This window comes from Grammomys surdaster, unplaced genomic scaffold (assembly GCF_004785775.1).
Source record: "Grammomys surdaster isolate TR1022 unplaced genomic scaffold, NIH_TR_1.0 127, whole genome shotgun sequence".
NCBI classification, from domain to species: Eukaryota; Metazoa; Chordata; class Mammalia; order Rodentia; family Muridae; genus Grammomys; species Grammomys surdaster.
In genome coordinates, this window is record NW_021604585.1 from 5722979 (window position 1) to 5744423 (window position 21445).

General features: G+C 45.1%; 1 protein-coding gene and 1 pseudogene across 1 annotated transcript in view; one reads left to right on the top strand and one right to left on the bottom strand.

The window, feature by feature from the left end:
• The window catches only part of Mthfd1 (methylenetetrahydrofolate dehydrogenase, cyclohydrolase and formyltetrahydrofolate synthetase 1), a 63783-nt gene that overhangs the window by 22005 nt on the left and 20333 nt on the right, over nucleotides 1–21445 (top strand). The window contains exons 7-17 of the mRNA XM_028790066.1: nucleotides 2081–2217; nucleotides 3128–3239; nucleotides 8134–8261; nucleotides 8660–8757; nucleotides 8928–9101; nucleotides 10100–10236; nucleotides 12451–12497; nucleotides 13178–13285; nucleotides 13516–13590; nucleotides 17409–17511; nucleotides 21180–21256. Of these exons, the coding sequence (XP_028645899.1) occupies nucleotides 2081–2217; nucleotides 3128–3239; nucleotides 8134–8261; nucleotides 8660–8757; nucleotides 8928–9101; nucleotides 10100–10236; nucleotides 12451–12497; nucleotides 13178–13285; nucleotides 13516–13590; nucleotides 17409–17511; nucleotides 21180–21256 (1196 nt within the window). The remainder of the gene's footprint in view (nucleotides 1–2080; nucleotides 2218–3127; nucleotides 3240–8133; nucleotides 8262–8659; nucleotides 8758–8927; nucleotides 9102–10099; nucleotides 10237–12450; nucleotides 12498–13177; nucleotides 13286–13515; nucleotides 13591–17408; nucleotides 17512–21179; nucleotides 21257–21445) is intronic.
• On the bottom strand, nucleotides 18496–18963 carry LOC114641017 (annotated as a pseudogene).

A 21445-nucleotide genomic window follows, 5' to 3' on the forward strand; every position in this document is an offset into this window, starting at 1 on the left:
TGCAGGAGAGCCTCGGGGACGGGCCTTCCAGACACTGGGGTTGCAGGTGTTTTTGCGAGTACACTGGCTCTGAGCCTGTTTCCCCAGCTGTTAACTAAACTTAACTACAGCATGTACACTCCACAGGACTGAGGAGAAAGTGGAGCATTTTCTTGCGCTTCTTTGTGAATCAGGTCCATTTCACTATGACCCATTTCCTCTGTATTGCCTGGTATCTAGAAGGCTCTTCTTTCTTAGGAAGCTGTGTCTTCCTGTTGCTTCAAAAGAACTTGCCTTAAAACCAAGGACTCAGCTCCTGCACTGAGTGCAAAAAGAACCAGACCAGATCAAACAAGACCAGAGAGGGAGTTTTTGCCAAGAGATAACAGAACCAGGATTTGAACCCAGGGTTATGTTCATCTGAAGCTGTTTATCCTGTGTGTGGAGTGGAGTGGGGTGGGGTGGGAATCTTAAATGGCAATAAGAATTTTGACAATACAAAGTGAGCAAAGTTGTGGGGTTCAGCCCCAAGTCAACTGGGGTTCCAACACTAGACAGAAGTGACTTCATCACGAAGCTAGTACCTTCGTATTTCAGTTTCCTTATGAGTACTTTTAGCAGAGTTTATTTTTTACAGAAATGAGTCCTGTTAGAAGTGGGTTAGAAGTTTCAAGTGAGGCATTTGGCCAGTGTTAGTAATGAAAGTTGTCTGTAGTTGGCCAGCAAAAGTCAAGCCAGAAGCTTTAGCCTAGCTGTGACGGTTCAGAACTACAATTTATATTCTTCAATGTGTTTAGCCAATGTTTATTACAGCTTTATAGAAAAGAATCCCATGAGCACCTGTGGCTTCCCGGTGTCTCACAAGCTGCCTAAAGGTAGCTTCAAATCTTTGCTGATTCTTTGCTGAGTCCTAATTAGTATGGTAAAGTGTCATTGGTTGACTGGTTGATTTGGCATGCTGAGAGTGAAAGGCAGGGGCTCCAGCAAGCTAGTCAGCTGTTCTCCAGCTGATCCAACCCAGCAATGGACCTGTTCCAACTACAAGGGCTTCAACTCTGATGTAATCATGATGTTAGCATTCTCTAAGCGCTAGTCCTCTGATGAAGTTGGTTCCTTTCCGAGAAGTATCATTTAACTCTCAAGCAAGGGTTCACAGCTTTTCAGCTTTGACGAGGTAGAGTGGCCAGGCAGACTGTTCCAGAGCACTCTGCTTCCTTCTGTGTGAGCAGCTCATTTCAGGCCCCTCCCTCCCATGCAAGCGTCCACTCTGCTATCTTCTCATGCTAGACAGTCATAGCTGCATCTCTCACGCCAAGGGGTGAGGGAGGGCCCTCGTCACCTCTGTGGGATGCAGGTTTCAGTTCTACAAAGCACATCAAGGCCTGCCTGTGCTCTAGAAAGAATGAATATTCAGGGCCAATCCAGGCAACCTAGTGCTCAAAAGAAACACAAGCCTCAGGGTAGTTCAGTAGAAGAGCCCAGGCCTTGAGTTCGGTCTCCAGCACTGGGGTGGGGGAGGGGGGGATGTTGACACAGTGCCAGGAGTACAGGTGCTGAGTCAGCAAAGGCTTTCCCGTCTCTTGCTGTTCCTGTTGTCACTCCCCCAGAGGTAACCCTGTGGTTCAGGCCCTAAGCCAGACAGAACTTTGGATGAGAAACTGTATGAATAAAGTCGCTGAATTTGGAAAGTCTTACTGATACTAATCTAATTTCCTCCTTTGCTCTGACCCTGTTCCACACACCATAGTTTTCATGACTATTTTGCCCATGGAGTTTAATCTGATAGCTACTTCCATATGGCTGTTAGCTGTGTGTTGGGGTTTCTTTTTCGAGTGTAGGATTTCTTCCCACTCTCTTATGACTCAATGAACAGATCTTGGCCTAAGCAGATCTCCAAACCCTACTGCAGGAAGGACAGTGTCCAAGTCCCAGGCTGAAGCTGGAACTGAGGCTGTGGATGGCAAAGGAGAGTTCTTAGGAAGATTTCTGTTTGATACAGAGGCTCTGCTTCTATGCACTTTTGCTCTGTTTTCCATCCAGGTGCTGTGTGAAGGAGGGCAGCTGCTTCTCCATCTCTAATGTGTGCTGGCTTCTCTTCCAGGGGTGCAGATTGCCGGGAGGCACGCTGTGGTGGTTGGGCGAAGTAAAATTGTTGGTGCACCCATGCATGACCTGCTTCTGTGGAACAATGCCACGGTGACCACCTGCCACTCCAAGACTGCCAATCTGGACAAGGAGGTAGGAGGTCCAGAGTAGTGTAGACTGCCTGCAAGCATGTAGCCAGGCTGCAAGCATGTGTGGATACACTATCTCTCTTAACCCCAGTAACTATGCTGTGTTTCATGTCTTATTGTCCAAGAGGAAGGAACAAATTCAAATCACAAGTTTGCCAACATTTATCCAGATCTTTCTGACATTCTGAGCATATACTTTCTACACCAGCATGCCCATGACAGACTGGGTTTAGCAGTGCTGCCTGTGGAATTGTGCCAGGTACAGGTCTCCCAGGCATGTTGTTGGCCTCGGAGATGGAAGTACTCCGGAAGAGGTTGAACAGTGGGCATCTTAAGCTGTTCTTTGTCATTTTGTTATTGTTAGGTTGGGGTTGACTGTCTTAGAGTAGGCAGAGGTTTGCCACTGAGCTACATTCTTAGCCCCAGCAGCTACTCTTGATCCTCATGTTGGATTCCTGAGTCCAAAAATATTCACATGGCTGTGACCCTGTGGGCAGAGAACAAGATGGAGGCCTGGTACCCCCTCTTTAACATTCTCAAAACTGTCCCGTGATTATGTCAGTAGCAATTGCGTTCCATAAACGACACCAGGAATGTTGTCCTGAGTCTGTGGCTCCTAACCCACTGGTTAACCCTCCAGCCCCCACTGGTTCTCATTGCCTTTCCTGTTAGGGGAAATACCTAGGGAAAGGGGGCTTCTGGCATGTATAAGATTGAGTGCAGTGAGGGATTGGGCCAGCAGAAACTCTGTGGTTTGCAATTGAGGCCTTACCCAGTATCCCTGAAAGTGTTGCTGATAACTAAATATGTAATACCATGGTTCATGCTTGTCCTTTCTGTGTCCCTGTGTGTGTCTGTGTATGTGTGTGTTTTGATTATTTAATTTCTTAAGTCTGGGTTCCTCCCCTTCCTAGGTGAATAAAGGAGACATTCTGGTGGTTGCCGCGGGACAGCCTGAGATGGTGAAAGGGGAGTGGATCAAGCCTGGGGCTGTGGTCATAGACTGTGGGATCAATTATGTTCCAGGTGAGTGGTGCTGGGCAGAGAACTGCAACTCTCATTTTCTATCAGTCCCAGGGCTTAGTGAGCCTGCCTGTGAGGAGGTTGTCGTCTGTGGGCGGTCCTGCCTGGGGTCAGAGGTGTGGCTCCCCACTGCCCTGCTAATCCTCAGTTGACTTAGTCCAGAGTGAGTGGAGGAGGGGACAGATGCATCATTGCTTGCTTGTTTGTTAGTTCTTCCGGTAGCCATGACTGTCCTGTGCCAGCCTCCTGAATGCGGGGTTGCAGGTGTGCAGGCCCTCACCTGGCTTTTCTTCTACCTTCATATACCCGTCACCCAGTAGTCTAACAAAGGCACTAGTTAGACTTTATGATATACTACAGTAGGTTTTCCTTGTCAGTGATCTCGCTTTCCCTGGTTTCAGTTATTCAAGGTCACCTGTGGTCCAAAAATATTGAATAGAAAACTCCTAAACTGGCAGTGAGATTGTTTCTTTGCTTTTTAGTCAGGGTCTCGCTCTGTAGTCCTGGCTGGCTTGGAACTCAGTATATAGACCAGGCTGGCTCTGAACTCCCCAAGATCTGCCTGCCTCTGCCTCCAGGGGGCTAAGATTCATAAAGGTGTTCACTAACAAACCTGGATAGCTAATGAATTTTACAGTGTTTGCCATCCAGAGTAGCTTGATGAAGTTTTGTGCCATCCTTCCCTGTCCCACTTCTTCTTGCTTGGGACAGGAGCCACCCTTTTGTCACCAGTATCCATGCTAACTACACTACTTTGCCTGTTAGTTGCTTGGTAACCTTCACTTATCAGATTTGAACTTACGCCATTAAATTTGGTGACAAGTGCTTTTACCCACTGAACCATCTCCTTTGCATCTTCTGTCTGTGTGGCAGGTTGTTCTCTCAAAAGAAATTTCTAAGAACAGTACAGGAATATCTACATGCATAAATAGTATATAGTAACTATATATGTAGTAACTATACATAATCATATATAGCTATATGTATTAGTTATGTATAACTATATAGTCCCTATATATTTAGATATATAACTAGATATAATAACTACATATATTTATAGAGATTGCTACATATATTTTTGTATATATAAAAATATATAAAGGGAGGTTAGACTATGTAAATATATATATGTATATAGTGTATGTAGTATTTATATATAGTTAATGTTCCTATATGCATATATAATACATATTTTTTTTTAATTGTATGTAGGAATAGTACTGAGTGGTATGGCAGGCCTTGGGCTCTGTGCTAAGTATGGCCTAGTTGTAGACTTCATTCATTCATTCATTCATTCATTCATTCATTCATTTTGTGCTTGTGGGACTCAAACCCAGAGCCGTGGTACATGGTACACAAGTGCTCTCCCCTTGAGCCACAGCAGCAATCACCATTCTCTGTATTGCACTTCAAATGGCTTCTTCAGTTCCTGTCCTCCATGTCAGTTCTTCCTAAATCATATCTGATTTTCCTTTCATCCAGGGATGATCTTTGTCTTCTGAAAATCCTTCTTCCCCTCACTCCAATTCCAGAGAACTCGGCATTTCGGGTGTGCTTTGTGTCTTACTCTCTGCTGGCTCCACGGGCAGTCTGCTCTGGGGAGCTCCTCAGTGCTCCTGGTCTGGGCTGCCTGGTCTGGCATCCTGCCTCCTGACGCCAGCACTCAGGTCTGTGGAGTTACTGAGGCAGTTACAGGAAGGATCATTATTTTTCTCTCTTCCCATCTGAAGTTTAAAATGCAGACACGGAGCTGCCAGGAGTATTCGTCACTGTCAAGTTCTCCCCGTTTCTAACCTCCCTCCCACTCGGCCTTGCTTTTAAGACAGTAGCTCATAATTGATCACTCATTTGCTGGGTGTAATTATCTAACGGGTGCGGAAGAAGCTGCTCTCCTGCACCTCCCCACTGTGAATACTTGCAATGTGACATCTAAGCTCACATCCCCACATCTCTGGATCATAAACTACTACTACGGGCATTTGACAGAGAGAGACAGATAGGGAAGAATGTGGTCTGGAGGTGCAGCTCAGTGGAAGAGTTGCCTAGCTATGCTACACCCTGGATTCCATCCTTATTACTTCAAGGAAAGGGAGAGGCTTATCTGTTTGTTAGTTCGAGATATAAAAAAAAACCAAAAAAACAAAAAAAAACTGGGTCCGAATCTAGAATTCTATAGATATGCCTGAAACTTTGGCATTAACATTGATTTCTTTCTTTCTTTTTTTTTTTTTTTTGAGACAGGGTTTCTCTGTGTAGCCCTGGCTGTCCTGGAACTCACTCAGTAGACCAGGCTGGCCTCGAACTCAGAAATCCGCCTGCTTCTGCCTCCCAAGTGCTCAAGTGGGATTAAAGGCGTGCGCCACCACCGCCCGGCAAACATCGATTTCTTATATAGATATTAAAACAATACAGATGGTCGTCAATGTTTTCACTGGTCCTGTGCATATGGCACACAAATATGATAAGGCTGGACTGCGTAGTTCCCTGGGAATGGTGGAATCCTATTGCTACAGGCCAGAGGTGCACCTCAAGACCTACAGACTGCTCTTTGAATATCTTCAGTGGCTGACGCAGTCTAGCCACCCCTTAGGCCACTTCTGGGTTCATATTGTTTAAACTGTTTGATAGAGAATTGAGTATAGAAGAGCCTAGCAAGCACAAGACTCTGAGTTTTATCTTATTAAAAATTGAGCCTGGTTGTGGTGGCATATCCCTTTAACCCCAGCACTCAGGAGGCAGAGGCAGGAGGATCTCTGTGAGTTGCAGGCCAGCCTGGTCTACACAGTGAGGTCCAGGACAACCAAGGCTACACAGAGAAACCCTGTCTTGTAAAAACAAAAAATTTAGAATAGAGTAGAGTAGAGTAGAGTAGAGTAGAGTAGAGTAGAGTAGAGTAGAATAGATAGATGATAGATAGATAGATAGATAGATAGATAGATAGATAGATAGATAGATAATAGATAGAGTTTGTGTGAGCCCCTCAGGATAAAAGGATTAAAGGAATCAATCACCTTACAGATTAAGAATGAATTAATGCATACATTTTTTCCAGGTTTTAAATTTTGATTTGCAGTGTTGGGGGGTCAAACTCTGGACTTTGCACATTCTGGGCAAATGTTCTGCCACTGAGCCACGTTTCCAGTCACCTCTAAAGAATTATTTTTCAGGAGTCGAGAGGATCAAGGAAAGCGTTGGCCTGAGCTGTGATTGTGACATCCCTGCTTGGCTAGTAACGATGCTCTGAGAGGTGCTGATGCTTTACTTAGAACCGTACCGTCCCCACTCAGAGTCTCAGAGCTCGGTACTGGCCTCTAGAGTTAGTCGTCTCCAAATTGAGTTTCAGAGTCAGACTCAAGCTAAACTTGAGTTTTATGTTTGGAAGTTTCCATTAAAAGAGAAAGTGTAGAGCTAGGACTGGATAACCGTGCTAAGTGGTCACTTTCCTACCGACCACACAATATTAGTAAGACTCTTATCTCTTCTTCAGCAGGGCATTAAGTCAACCCTCATAGTCCTTGGTCAGTGTGTACATGTTCCTGGGCATATGTGGAAGTCAGGATGACTTTGGAGTTGGTTCTTGCTCCCTCTGCCTTGTGAGATAGTTTCCTCTCCACCATCCTGTATCCCCCAGACTAACTGGCCTACTAGTTTCCTGGTGATTTTTCTTGTCAACCCCTCAGCCTAGGAATGTTGGAATCAAAGGTGCGTCCAACTTCTAATGTGCGCTCTGGGAATCTGACCCAGGTCAGGATGCTTCTACGGCTCAGCCTTTGCTTTCGAAGCCATCCTTTCGCAATGGCTTTGGGAAGGACTACGAGGAGTCTCTTTCTTGCCATGATGTGCTCCTTTAGCCTCTTGAGTAACCTCAAACATTTTGAGAGGTGTGTTAGGTCTTCCCAGCGTGTCCTTTGCATTTTTGGACCGCAGGTCAGCATGGAGCCTCAAACGGGATCATCCTAGAGATGGAAGCTTCTTGGTTGGGGGTTGTTTTATTTTTTGGCTACATCTGAAAACTTCCTCTCCTGACATAGCAACATGCTGGAAGAGAACTGGAAATTGCCTAAGATTCTACCAGATCCTCCTGGGAACTTTAATGCTTCAAGGTCTAGGCCTGTCCACCAGCATCTCCCGGAAGTGCACCAGAGCAGGGTGTAGGATGCTCTTTGTGTGAGCGGTGGTGCATCTCTGGTTTGTTCCCTTGAATAGCTTTTCTTCTCTGGAGAAATTTGTGCTTCTGGTCCTTTTAAGGGAAGTGTAATTATATTCTTTGCCTTGAGCAAGCATTTAACTAAGTGCTCAGTCTTTGGAAAGGGATGTTGAATTGTTCCTCCGGCTCCTGCCTGGAGCTCAGTAACTGCTGACAGTTGCTGTAGAAACGTATCTGGCAGCTGTGACATAGTTGGAGCTTTGTGTACCTAAAAAAAAAAAAAAAAAATTCCTTTGTAAGCCTTGGCAAATTAACATTTTAAAAGGTCGTGCATTTTAAGAATAAGAAGCATATTTTATTTATTACCAGAGAGACTATAAAAGGATTCTCTGGGATCTGAAAAGCCCCCCTTTTTAAAGTATTTATTTATTTTTAAATTATTTTAATTAATATAATTTTCCCCCTAGAAAATGGGGAGCACCTGCCATTTATTTAGCACTGGGGTTTGGGATAGAATCCAGGACCTGCCCTGTACTGGACCAGTGCTCTCTCACAGAGCTACGCCAGGCATGTCCACTAGCTTTAATTAAAGTAGACACTGGAGCTTTATGAGACTAGTACACTCTTAAGTTTTACATAGATCTTTTTGCGGATGGGGAGCCAAACTCTTAACCAATCGCTAAAGTTGGAGATAGTTATGTCGTTGTGACTCTGAGACTCTCTTTGATTTCTCACCCTCTTCTGAACCAGATGATTCAAAACCAAATGGAAGGAAAGTCGTGGGTGACGTGGCATATGACGAGGCCAAGGAGAAGGCAAGCTTTATCACGCCTGTCCCTGGCGGCGTGGGTCCCATGACCGTGGCAATGCTGATGCAGGTACGGCGCAGAAAGTTCTGCATTGTTCTAGAGACTTTTCTACCCAAAGACACTGCTAAGACCCACTCAGAAATTAGGCTCAGCTAGGAGTCTGTTGAAGGAAAGAGGAGGGAGAGGACAAGCAATGATGTCCCTCACATAGCTAGAGAAGGCAGCACCGTTAAGTCCTGTGGAGTCTAGAACTGAAGTACAAACACACTGGCTGGCTATACACCTGCGGGTGTGGGTGAGACAAAGGCCTCAGAGCTCAGCCCTCCTCACTCCCTTCTAGCTGAGGTGTTTTACAAGGGAAGTTGTGAATTGATTCAGTTGGGCTGAATGTCATCACTTGAGGCTTGGACCTGATGTGTGGAGTTAAACATTATTGCTTCTCTCTCCATTCCTCTCACTTTGCCCAGAGCACAGTAGAGAGTGCACAGCGCTTCCTGCAGAAATTTAAGCCAGGGAAGTGGACGATTCAGTATAACAAGCTGAACCTCAAGACCCCCGTCCCAAGGTAGGAATGAGGTGTTCTCAGTTTAGCACTTTGTGGCTGCTTAGGGTTAACTGCTGGGTACCATGGGTCCATATGTGCTTTTCCATTGTTGGGGGGAGGAGCGTGTTACTGGTGTGGGGTTAATTAAATGTGGTGACTAAAGATTGACACCCATCCTTGTGTTTTTCAAGTGACATTGCTATATCACGATCTTGCAAACCAAAGCTCATCGGTAACCTGGCCCGAGAAATTGGGCTACTCACAGAAGAGGTGGAATTGTATGGGGACACGAAGGCCAAAGTCTTGCTGTCAGCACTAGATCGCCTGAAACATCAGCCGGATGGGAAATACGTGGTGGTGACTGGGTATGTACATTCTGATGCCAGCAGTCTTCACCTGCAGCCAGTCCTTGTCACCAGTGAGGCATTGGCACATGTGTGGAAGAGCCATCAGCTTAGTCTTTTTGTGTTGTTTTAAGGTTTTATTTTTGCTTTTAATTATGTGCAGTTCATGCGTGAGTGTAAGTGTGAATGCCCACAGACTCCTAAAGAGGTGACTCCAGGGCTTCTGGGGGCACCAGGCAAAAGTGGGGGATGGGGATGGAGAGATGGCTCGGTGATTAAGAGCCTAAGCTGCTTTTCTGGAGGACCAAGATTTGAATCTCAGCACCCACAGCTGTCTGTAACTCCAGTCCTGAGGAATCCGACGCCTTCTTCTGGCCTTCACAGGCACATGCAGGCAAAAAGCCCATCATGTAAAAATAAAACTTAATGTCAATTTTTTGGAAAAGAACTTAAAATCATGGGGCACCAGGGTCAAGCGTTACTTATAGTTCTTGTAGTGAGTAGAGCTAATGTTCTTTGCGGTTGTATTTATTATTCGTTATTATGTACGTAAATGCTGTCGGGAGGACAGTTTTGCAGAGCGGGTTCTTGCACGCCACCTCTATGAGTTCTGGATGAAGCTCAGAGTAAGGCTCTGAGGCAGGAGACATCTCCTCGGAGACACTGCTTTGTTTTTAATTTTGAAAATTTACATCTGGGACTCGGGGCTTTTGTTGTTTTTATTTTAAATCTTTTTGTGTGTGTCTGTGCACTCGTGCACACAGCCCTGTAGAGTCCAGAAGAACATGCAGGATTCCCTGTTACAGATGGCTAAGTTACAGATGGCTGCCAGCTTAGGTGGCTTGTTAGGTACATGGATGCTGGGACTCGAACTCAGTCCTCTGGAAGAGCAGCAAGTGCCCTTGACCGCTGAGCCATCTCTCCAGCCCCGTGTTCTTATTGTTTAGATTAGCTTATTATTAGACTATGCAGAGATTCGGGTGACATTAATTCTATTGTCTCTTGCTGTCTTCTTGAAGAATTACTCCAACACCCCTGGGAGAAGGGAAAAGTACAACCACAATCGGGCTGGTGCAAGCCCTCGGCGCCCACCTGCATCAGAATGTTTTTGCGTGTGTGCGACAGCCTTCACAGGGCCCCACCTTTGGGATAAAAGGTACTTATGGCCAGCGGCATCTGCCTCCCTTGCCTGTCCTTCAGTCTTCCCAGACTTTACCGGTGCTTACGGAGGTGTTAGCTCGTTTTTGATAGCTGGGATATTTGCTTCAGACATTTGTATTGTGGTACATTTGAGGAAGGCTTTCATCATTACTCCAAGTCTATCACTTAGACATACACGGGGATTCTTGGAATGTGTAAATTGGAGTTCAAAGGGCTTTTATTTGACCCCAATATCCATTCCACTGTCACAGTAACAGTAAAAGAAGTCATAGCTGCTGGTCCAGGCTTACACTGAAGTAGTCCAACCACACAGATGTCTCTCTGCCTTCATTTAGTGAATGCTTTCTGCTAGGTACTGTGCTAAGCACTTTGTGTTTCCGCCGTTCTCCCCTCCCATGAGATGTCATCACCGTTGATGATAGCTGCAGTGGGGCTTCTGGCAGTTTGGTTAAAGGCTCCATCACATAGTTAGTTAGTTAGTTAGTTAGTTAGTTGGCTTGTTAATGAGAGAGTGAGTTAGTTCATGCCACAGCCTATGTGTGGAGGTCAGAGGACAACCTCCTAAGTTTTTTCTCTCCTTCCACCTTATGGATCCTAGAGATATAGCTCCGGCTTGTCAGGGTTGGCAGTGTGTACCCTTATCCGATTAGCTCTCACCCGGCCCTAGTGCAGCGGTTCTCAACCTGTGGGTCGCGACCCCTTTAGGCTCGCACATCAGATATTTACACTATGATTCATAAGTAGCAAAATTACAGTTATGAAGTAGCAACAAAAAGAATTTTATGACTGTGGGTCACCGCAACGTGAAGGACTGTATTGAAGGGTCCCAGCATCAGGAAGGTGGAGAACCTTTATAACCCAGACCCCAGCGACTCTTGCCCCACGCCTATTTCAGCCTCTACACACAGCACTTGATTAGGTGAGGACACTGGATTTAACCTCCTGATTTCAGTCACCATGGTTCTGTAGTGATGCTATTTTTTTTCCCATCAGGTTATTTATTGATTTTATGTATTTATTCTGCATACATTGGTTGAGGTTAAATTAACCCTGCTGCTGAGCTACACAGTCAAACATGTTTCTGTTTTTGTCTTAGCCTCTGCTGGGCATCGTCACACACGTGTGCATTGTACACCCCGCACACCCCTTCTCGTTCCCCCCTCACCCCATTGCTCCTGTTTGCCTAGACAGCTTTGCTTCTACTTTCAAAACATACTCTTTTAATCTGAAACTGTTTTTATTAATTATAGTATGTTCTTAGAGGCGGCTTTCTCCTTTGCTAGCTGACAAGGTATCATGTTCTGCTTGTTCCAATAATTAATGGAAACGTTCTCAGCGGGAGCACCTCTCCCCCTGCCAAGTCTGACTTGTTTCTGTTGTTAGCCTCCTTTTGTCTTTGAGACAAGGTCTTCCCAGGTATTTCAGGCTGCTCTGGAACGCACTGTGTAGCCCAGGCTGACCTGTTTGCTGGCTTCCTGCCTCCCGAGTGCTGGAATGATGAGCCTGTTGTAATGACACCCCCACACACACACCGTTGACTCCAGGAGCCTCGTCCCTTATTCCACTTATTCCGATTAGAGACTCCGTTGTTCTTTTTTTTTTTTTTTCTATTGAATTTTCCTCCCCGCATTGTCTTCCTCACAAAAAGGAAACCTGTTCTTTCACGTTGACATTTGTCTTAACCAATGTCATGGCATCCTGGACATCTTGACCGGCCTTTTGTTGACCACATGGGCCACAGAACCCTCGCAGTTCAGCTGCTTTCTGATCTTTCTCTTCTATTCTAGAGGACTTGGTGTCTGTGTTCGGTGTGTGCCTTCAAGATTCCTTTTCTGGATGCTAGAGTAGCTTTGTGAGTGGGAAATGACACACACAGGCTTGCCTTTCTGTAGCTGTCATCTGGCTTTTTAACATGTTAGGAATCCCAGGGAACCTGCTTCTAAGATAATGAGTAGGTCTGTCTGTGTGTGTGCATGGTTCTGTCATTTGCACTCCGATTTCAATTGAGCGCCTATTCAGCGGGAACATGATCAAGTGTTTCAGTGCAGGAAAGGAAATTAGAAAACACCTGCTCACATCTGTCTAAGTGACTAGAGAAAGTAAACAAACAATTTGCTTAGTAGTTATGAAAATGGGTTTGTTGGCCTTTGGGTTCCAATTCTCAGAGAAGCAAGTTGACCTGAGTCCCCACTGTTGCTCTGTCCTCTAGGTGGCGCTGCAGGAGGCGGCTATTCCCAGGTCATTCCTATGGAAGAGGTAACAGCCCAGGGTTTGACTGAACCCTACCCTGTATGATAGATTTTCCCTTCCAGAGATGAGATTTTTTTTTTTAAAAAAGACTGCTTAGTGGGCACTCCACTTTTTTCTTGGCAGGAGCAATATATTAAACCAAAAAAAAAATATATATATATCTTATTTGTAGAAGAGACAATAGCTTGGACCCAGGCTCTACCTTTCAATGGAGATAATCATTTTGAGCAAACACACACATGCCGCATGGTCTCCAGAAGCATCAGGGATCAGGGACCTGGGGATTCAGGAGCAGTGTGGGGACCCAGAGGGGAACAACCGTCTGTGTTCCTCGCTTGTGCAGCCTCTGACCTTGTTGAGATGGGGGTACTTTGCTCTCTGGACTCTTAAATGGGAACTGCTAATTCCTTCACTGGGAGTTGTTTCAAGGGACAAATAGCTGAGGATTGTTTTTTCATCAGTATTCACCTTGTAGTTCGGGCTGGCCTTGAACTGATGGCAGTCCTCCCTCGGCCTCCTGAGAGCGTCAAGCATTCGCTTGGCATACAGAAGCCCACTCGTGAGCCTGTCCACGAGCAGCGCTTCAGCTGGCATCCACCGGTGGTAGTGCAGAGACTGTTGGTTGTGGGAGGCTGCACGTTGCAGACAGATCTGCTAGAGACTGCTGTGGCCTTTGCTCTTTGTAGTTTAATCTCCACCTCACTGGTGACATCCACGCCATCACTGCTGCTAATAACCTCGTGGCTGCTGCCATCGATGCTCGGATATTTCATGAGCTGACTCAGACAGACAAGGTAGGATGCAGAGGGTGCATGCGCCTGTGTGCGTGTGTGTGCGCGCGTGCGCGTGTGTGTGCGTGCCTTTGTGTGTGTGTGTGTGTGTGTGTGTGTGTGTGTGTGCGCGCGCATGCGTGTGTGTATAAGGGGAAAAGTACCTGAATTAGTGTTGGTCCCTTGGGTGCTGATGCAGATGCCATAATGGCAGGATCCCCTCATCTAAAGCTCTTTTCTTCTCTTTCTTTAAGGCTCTCTTTAATCGTCTGGTACCTTCAGTAAACGGAGTAAGAAAGTTCTCTGACATCCAAATCCGCAGGCTACGGGTAAGCTTTTGCCTACTTGACAGATGATACCATTAAGAAATTTAATTAAAGATAACAAGGATTGAAGGCGGGCGTTTCCTTCATTTCTTTATAAATTACAGTGATTGGATTTATAGTAAATAGAGCTGACAGTCCTCAGCTAAGAAGAGAGACGACGGAGGTTTCTTAATGTGGAGATGTCCAGCGTCTGGAGCTTGAATCCCTGCTCTCCCCAGCCCTAGGATCTTGAGTATGTGTTCTTTGTGGGACACCTCTTAGTTCAGTCTTCTATGAAATAAGCTTAGTGATGAATGCTTGCCCTACATAGATAAAGGACTCTCAGTATTAGTAACTTCTGTGTTTCATTTGAATTTCTATAGCATATATATAGCCATTTAAAAAATATTTGAGTATTAAATGTAGGCACGTGTGGGTCACAGCACTGTGTAGAGGTGAGAGGACAACTTTGGGGAACCAGTCCTGATTTCCAGTTTGTTGTGGCAGGGTCACTCTGGTTTCTGCTGCTATGTAGGCTGTCATTCTCCTGTCTCCTCCGATCTTGTGAAGGAGACCTGGGTTTATAGATGTGCACACTACGTCTGGCTTCACCTGGATTTGAGGAATTTGAACTCAGGTCACTGGGCTCTCAAAGAATGTCTATTTACATTCTGAAGAGTCTACCCAAACCTATATAGTCAGCAAGCACATGTTTTTACCATGTACCCTAATAATTCCTCTCTTTGATTTTTTTTTTACATGAAAAATGAAAATTGGCATTCACACAAAAACCTGTGCATGCATGTTTTAATGACTCTATTAATAATCTCTCCAAAGTGAGAAAAATCTTCAGTGTTCTTCAATGGGTGAATGGGTAAACAAATTGCAGTACATCTGTGCAATAAAAAGGAATGAGCTGCTGATAGGCCCAGCAGCTCGGTCGACTCCCAAAGGCGGTATGTCTAATCAAAGAAGCTAGTATCGGAAGGTCGTAGGCTGTGCTTCAGTTTATGCGGCATCTTCAGTGAGACAGAACTTCAGACTAGTCTATGCCAAGAGTCATGAGTCAAGGGATATTCATGTGTAACTTTATTGGCATAAGGGAACGGTTTATATTTGTGTATATAGGCACATATAAGCACTCGCTGAGTGGTGTATGCTGCTTATCTATCCATCAGTTTATTTTTAATTCTTTGCATCCTGTCTTCTCCTGTGGTACTCAGGAGTGCACCCAGGCTCTCATGCCTACTAAGCCCCTTCTGAGCTACATCTCCACACCCTGAAACTTTATGGGTTTTGTTTGTTTTTTATATTTATTTAATGCATTTGTGTGTGTGCCTCGTGCCCTCGGAGGCCAGAAAAGAGCATCCAGATCCCTGGAACTGGAGTTACAAACATCTGTGAGCTGCCCTATGGGTGCTAGAACCTGAACCTGGGTCCTCTGCAAGAACAGCAAGAGTTTTTAACCCCCAAGCCATCTATCCTGCCCTGCGCAACTCTGTGTTGATGCTACAAGAGTAGCCATGGAGGTTCCTTTACCCGGATATGTTGTTTCCCTGTTGCTCTACTTAGGAGTCTGTTGATAACTTTTATATCTGGATCTTTGTTTGTGGTTTTTGTTGCTCGTTGAGGGTATGCTGGCTAGCTTTCAAGCAGTTTGATATTCCTTAGCTTGTTTTTGTATGCCTTCCCTGAAACCTGTGCTTTGGGTACATCGAGTGTTACTCCATCATGAAAAAGCCATATTCTATGGTGTGCTGGGGTACCGTGGGAGGAGCAGATGACCTGTTACCTTACCTTTTATAAAGGGACCTCTTCTTGTCAGTAGGGAGAGGGGACAGCTCACTCAAATTAAATCAAGAGATGTTTCTGGGTGCTGCAGTTCCTTTTACAGGGGTCAAAATGGTGCCCGGGTTCCTATCCCTCTCTCCCAGGCACTCCTGCATACTCCTTCCTTGGTGGTGGTGGGTGGTGATAGTGGTGGTGGTGTGGTTGTAGGTGTATATGTGTTTAAGATGGAGTCTCACTGTATAGCCCTGACTGTTCTGGAACTCTCTGTGTAGAGCAGGCTGACCTCAAAGTTACAGAGAGCCACCTGCCTCTGCCTCCATGTCCTGGAACTGAAGGTGTGTGCCACCATGCCCAAGTACAGAGAGCTTTCATAGTCTGCCCAGAGGGCTCAGTCAGAAGTGGGTTACTGCTTTAGTTACTCTTCCTGTTGCTATGATTTTAAAAAAAAAAAAATACCCAGACCAAAGCAATTGAAGAAAGAAGGCTCGATTTGACTCATTGTAGGAAATTACAGCCCATCATGCCGAAGACATCACAGCAGGTGGAGCATAAGGCAGCTGGTCCCATTGTCTCCTCGGTGGAGAAGCAGAGAGAAAGTGTTCACTCAGCTCACCTTTTCATTGTACAATGCAGAGACACAACTCAAAGAATGTCACCTACATGGTCTTTTCACTATCATTAACTTAATCATGATAAATTCCCCATGGGCCTGCCTAGGGAACTATCTTCCCCTGATTCTAGACCTCATCAAGTTGACAGTTGAGATTGACCATCACCTCCAACAGCAGGCCATTATCAACAGCAGGCCATTACTAGCAGGGTGACTGAGTGGTTTGTGGGTTCTTTGAACAGTATCAAATTCTAGGCTCATGGGGCATCTGAGGTTTGCATATGGTGGCGCACACCTTTAGTCCCAGCTCTCGGGAGGCACAGACAGGCAGATCTCTGAGTGGAAGGCCAGCCTGGTCTACAGAGCAAGTTCCTGGATAGCCAGGGATACCCAGAAAAACCCTGTCTCAGAGGAGAGGAGAGCAGAGGAAAAAGGAGAGAGGAGAGGGGAGGGGAGGGGAGGGGAGGGGAGAGAGCCCTGGGCAGAGTGGGTCTTACTGGGGCCCTTGACTCATTCTGCCAAAAATAAAAGAGGAGACTGTTTGATAAGCATTTTCCATTTTGAGAAGTGACCCTTATAGACACTAAATGAATTTTAAAAGTACCTTACTTCTTTAAGGAGAGAAGTAAAAACCTTTTTTGTGTCTTTTTAGAACAGTAAGAAGCCAGTGAAAGTATTGAGCCATAGAAAAGCATGTAAAAGAGTTTAGATTGATTTTTTTTTTTTTAATTGATTGCTGCTCAGTTTGCCTTTCCTAAAATTTGACTTCAATTGGGTTTCTTGGGTTTCTTAGTCTGGTTTTTAAAGCTGTGCATATTGCTTTTTATTTCAATATATTAATGAATCCAGAAATGCATTGTGATAATTCTTGGTTGGGGCTTTTTTTGCTGGGTGGAGGGAAGTCTCTGGTGCTCAGTTACAGAGGCAGACGTACCAAATGGGGACCGGAAACAGCCTCCAGGCTTAGCCAGGGTATCAGGTCACAGTTTTCCCGGCTGGATTTAAGATGCTGGCATCCCAAGGCTGGGCCCCAGGCTGGATTCATTCACAGCCCTTGTTTTCCTGTCACAAGATAAAGGTCAATTTAAAAAAATGGATGCTCCTCTGTTTTGTCTTTTGGGGGGTGTGGTGGGGGATTATATTAGCTTACAGTTTTAAGTTCAGTCTGTCATAGTGGGGAAGTTGAACCAGCAGGGGCTTGAAGCAACTGGTAATGTCCCATTATAATCAGGAAACAGGAATTAATGGATGGACAGATGAATGTTCTTGTTTTAGTTTTGGTTGTTTTGTTTTGTTTTGTTGAGACATGTGGGCTATGTAGCCCTGGCTGTCTTGGAATACACTGTGTAGACCAGACTGCCTCAAACTCGGAGATCCTTCTTCCTCTGCCTCCCGAGTGCTGGCTCTTGTTTTATTTTATTTTAATTTCCTTTCTTTTCAGAGGTTAGGCATCGAGAAGACTGACCCCACCACACTGACAGATGACGAGATAAACAGATTTGCAAGACTGGATATTGATCCAGAAACCATAACGTGGCAGAGAGGTATGTACCCAGCACAGGCTGCCAGACCCCTGTACATTAGTAAACCCACATCTCTCCTGCCTTCAGGATGCTCCTGGGTCAGGATGCTGTCCAGAATGGACATATCCATTGCTTTGCTTGTCAGCCTTCACTGCATTGTAGATGTCCCTTTGTAGGGTCGGTTGGTTGTCTGTTCAGTGTTGATTGAAATGCAGATTTCAAGGAAGTTCATGCATGAACCAAAAATAACATTTCTTAAGTTTCAATTTTATGCAGAAAGTTTGGGTGTCATGAAGTGGGAAAATGATGTCTAATCACTTGAATCATGTGTGCTTTTTATTCTGAGAACTCTCTGGCACCGGTAACTTGATTTTTCCTATCTTTTTTCCTACTAATCATTTCTCATTTTATTAACTCCTCTTGTAACACACTCGTCAGCCTTTAGACATTTGCCTGACTTCACAGCCATATGTTGCTTTTCTCTGTGTACAATTAGCATAGCTTTGGATTTTATTTTATGTCCATCTCCTTTGTATCACAGCAGAGAAGAGATTTTCAAGCCGTGCAGAATGCACCAGAAGGCCAACTTACCAACTTTTTTCTTTTTTTTATTGACACAGTGACTATTAATGTCCTGTTTATTTGGAGTTTTTGGTGTTTGTTTTGATCATGTAGCCAGGCTGGTCTTGGGTTCTCTATGCAGCCGAGGTTGACTTTGAACTAGTCCTCCTGCCTCCACCTCTCAAATGCTGAGTTACAACTGTGGACCACCAATATGCCATTCTTTTTTTTTTTTTTTAGAACTAGAACATCTGAATTTTTTAATCCTTCTTTACAGGTTACCTAGACCACTTTTGATTAAGAAAACTGTAGAAAGTTAGTTAACTGCCACAAACAGACGCCAGTTGGTGGCACGTGTCAATTTCCACAGAGTCCTGCTTTTCGGGGTGTCTGAATGCACTGCTCGGGGTCTCTGCTCAAACTTGCTGGAATCACTCATGGCAGATTTTAGTCCACAGGTCACTTTTCCCCATATTTCTTTGTAAACTCTTCAGCATTCTTACAGAATTTTTTACGGTCCTTAGAGTATTCTTCAGCTAGGTCAGCCCGGAGTGGGTGCTCAGGCTGGGGGTCATTCACCAGTGCTATGAGGGACTGGATTACTTGGTCAGTCTTGGTGGCTGGCTTCCAGTTTTCAGCACTAATTACTGGCAGACACACCTGCCCCTTCTCATCGATGTTAGGGTGGTAGATCTTTGTTTTAAATGTGATCTTGGGTGGTTTGAATGGATACTCTGCTGGAAAGTTGATTTCAATTCTGAAGGCTCCCTTATCATATGGAGGGTTGTCAGGAACAATAAGCCCTTGCCAAGTCAATAAATTAGCTTCATCAACCTGGATGTTGCGGAAGTTTTTCATTCCACATTTTCGGATCTCTTCAAGTTCCTTCATCAGCCTCCTGCTGGCCGCCATCTTGGATCTGCTGCTCCAATATGCCATTCTTTAAAAAAAATTTTTTTAGATTTTTTTTTTAACTTTTTATGTACCTTCATCTATGTCTATTTAACATGTGTATATAGTATCTACAGAAACCAAAAGAGGGTATCAGATACCCTGGAACTGGAATTACAGACAGTTGTGAGCTGCCATCTGTGTGCTGGTAATAGAACCTGGGTCCTCTGGAAGAGCAGCCAGTGCTATTAACCATTGATCCATCTCCCCGGGCCCCATCTTAATGTCTTAAGTATTTATTTATTTATTTATTTATTTATTTATTTATTTATTTATTTATTGTGTGTGTGACTGTTTTCTTACACACGTGTATGAGCTCCATGTCCATACCTGGTGCCCAAGGAGACTGGGTGAGAGCATGTGATCCCCTGGAACTGGAATTACTGTGAATGGCCGTGAGCTGCTGTGTGGCCTCTAGAAACTCAACCCCGTGTTCTGCACGTGCAATAAGTGCTCTCAGCCACTGAGCTGTCTCTCCAGACCCCACTGCAGTATTTTTAGAAGAAGGAAGTTCACCATCTGTTATGAGAATTAATACATTGTTTAATCATTTCCTTTAGCGTGTGTATGTGTGTGTTTGGGAGAGGTTCTCATGTAGAGTGTGCCTGTCTTATGTATAGAGTGTGTCTTACATGTAGAGTGTGTCTATCTTATGTGTAGAGTGTGTCTTACATGTAGGGTGTGTCTGCCTTACTCGTAGAATGTGTCTTATGCATAGAGTGTGTAGCCTTCCCTGACCTTGAACTCTTGCTGCTCAGCCTTGCATGAAGTACCACATCTGGCTATTTTTCCTTTCCTGATGTTTATTGGTTTGCTACAAGCGAAACAACTCGGGAAGAGCCCGATGGAAACTTACATAAGCTCTATATACATCAGCCTCTGAGCCTTCATGTGTCGACCTGCCTGGGAAGTCAATGTTTTATACCACTAACTCCAGCAATAATAGACAGTGGTGATGATGTTTTCATAGGTCTTCAGTTTCACCTCTGTTCCTCAGTGCGGTCGGGGATCAGTTTTTCTGGATGGAGCTGAAAGTTACAACCCTCCAGTCCCTTGTTCTTGCTGGTGACCATACCCGTCCTGAGGTGCTCTGTCTCCTTAATATTCCAAGGGCTCCAGGAGCCTGGTTCTGTGAACCCATGGCAAAGATGAGCTATGTCTTTTTGGATTCTATAGTCCACTAAACAGAGAGGGGTAACAAGTCCTGGGAAGTGAGGTTTGGGTCGACTGCTGGCTGACCTGTCCAGGTTACCTGAGGTTATACAAGTGGGTATGGGGTCTGTCATCACCAGAGAATGTGCTAAGGAGAGGCCAGGCCTGAGATTTGGAGTGCTTCCCAGGCATTTGCACTTGGTCTGAGTTGATGGCTCTCATGTGGGTATATGGTCCGTGAGTCACCCACATAACAATACACACCTCAGCTTTTTCATAAACTGGGTCGCTCTGTGTTTCTCTGCTAATATAGAATGTGCTTTGAAGTAGAGTCCAGATTTCATAACTGTTTGAATTCTTTAGAAGGAACGGAGCCTAACCACTCAGCATTCCTTTTGCTTTAAGCACCACCCCTGCATTTCTGGTGTGTGGCTGTGGCTCTTACACCGTACTCTAGCTTTGAGTCCATTTTGAAGTCAAGTATTAGTAAATCATCGTTAGGCTATATTTGTTGTTTTTAAACTCTGTTGCTAAAGTGGACATGGTAATGCGTGCCTTCAGTCTCACCATTCAGGAGGCAGGGGCAGTGGGATCTCTGAATTTTAGGCCAATTATGGTCTACATAGTAAGTTCCAGTGCATCTGGAGCTTCATGATAGAGAGAGACCTTGTCTCTGAAACAACACACACACACTCACACACTCTCATGTGCACGCACACATACTAAACTCTGCTCCTCCCTTTAGCTTTGTGGTCCTGTGTCTTTATGGGATTGTTTGTTTACTTTTGAGATAGGGTCATGTCCCCTAGCCTAAGAAAGCCTTAAATTTGTTATTGTCCTGCCTCAGCCCTCAGAGTACTGGTGTTCCAGGTGTGTGCTCTCTACCCCACTGTCCTTCCCTCCCTCCCTCCCTCCCTCCCTCCCTTCCTTCCTTTACTAGACTGCCCTACCACTGAATTATACCCCGTGCCTTTATCCATGGACCTTTTTGTAAGCACTGTTCCTGCCCTTCCTTTCCACTGTAGTGTTGGACACAAACGATAGATTCCTGAGGAAGATCACAATTGGACAGTCTCCAACGGAGAAAGGCCACACACGCACGGTAACTTCATCTCCAGTAATTGCTCCATGGGAACTAGCTCTCGCTGCCTCCGTCCTCCTCCCTCGCCTCCCCTGTGACCACACCGGCAGGTGTTGTTCTGCCTTCTCCCTTTTAAAATGGAAGTGAGTAGGTGTGGCACAGAGCGAGCGCTCCTGACAGCTTGTGCAATAAATCCATGTGTCACCTGTG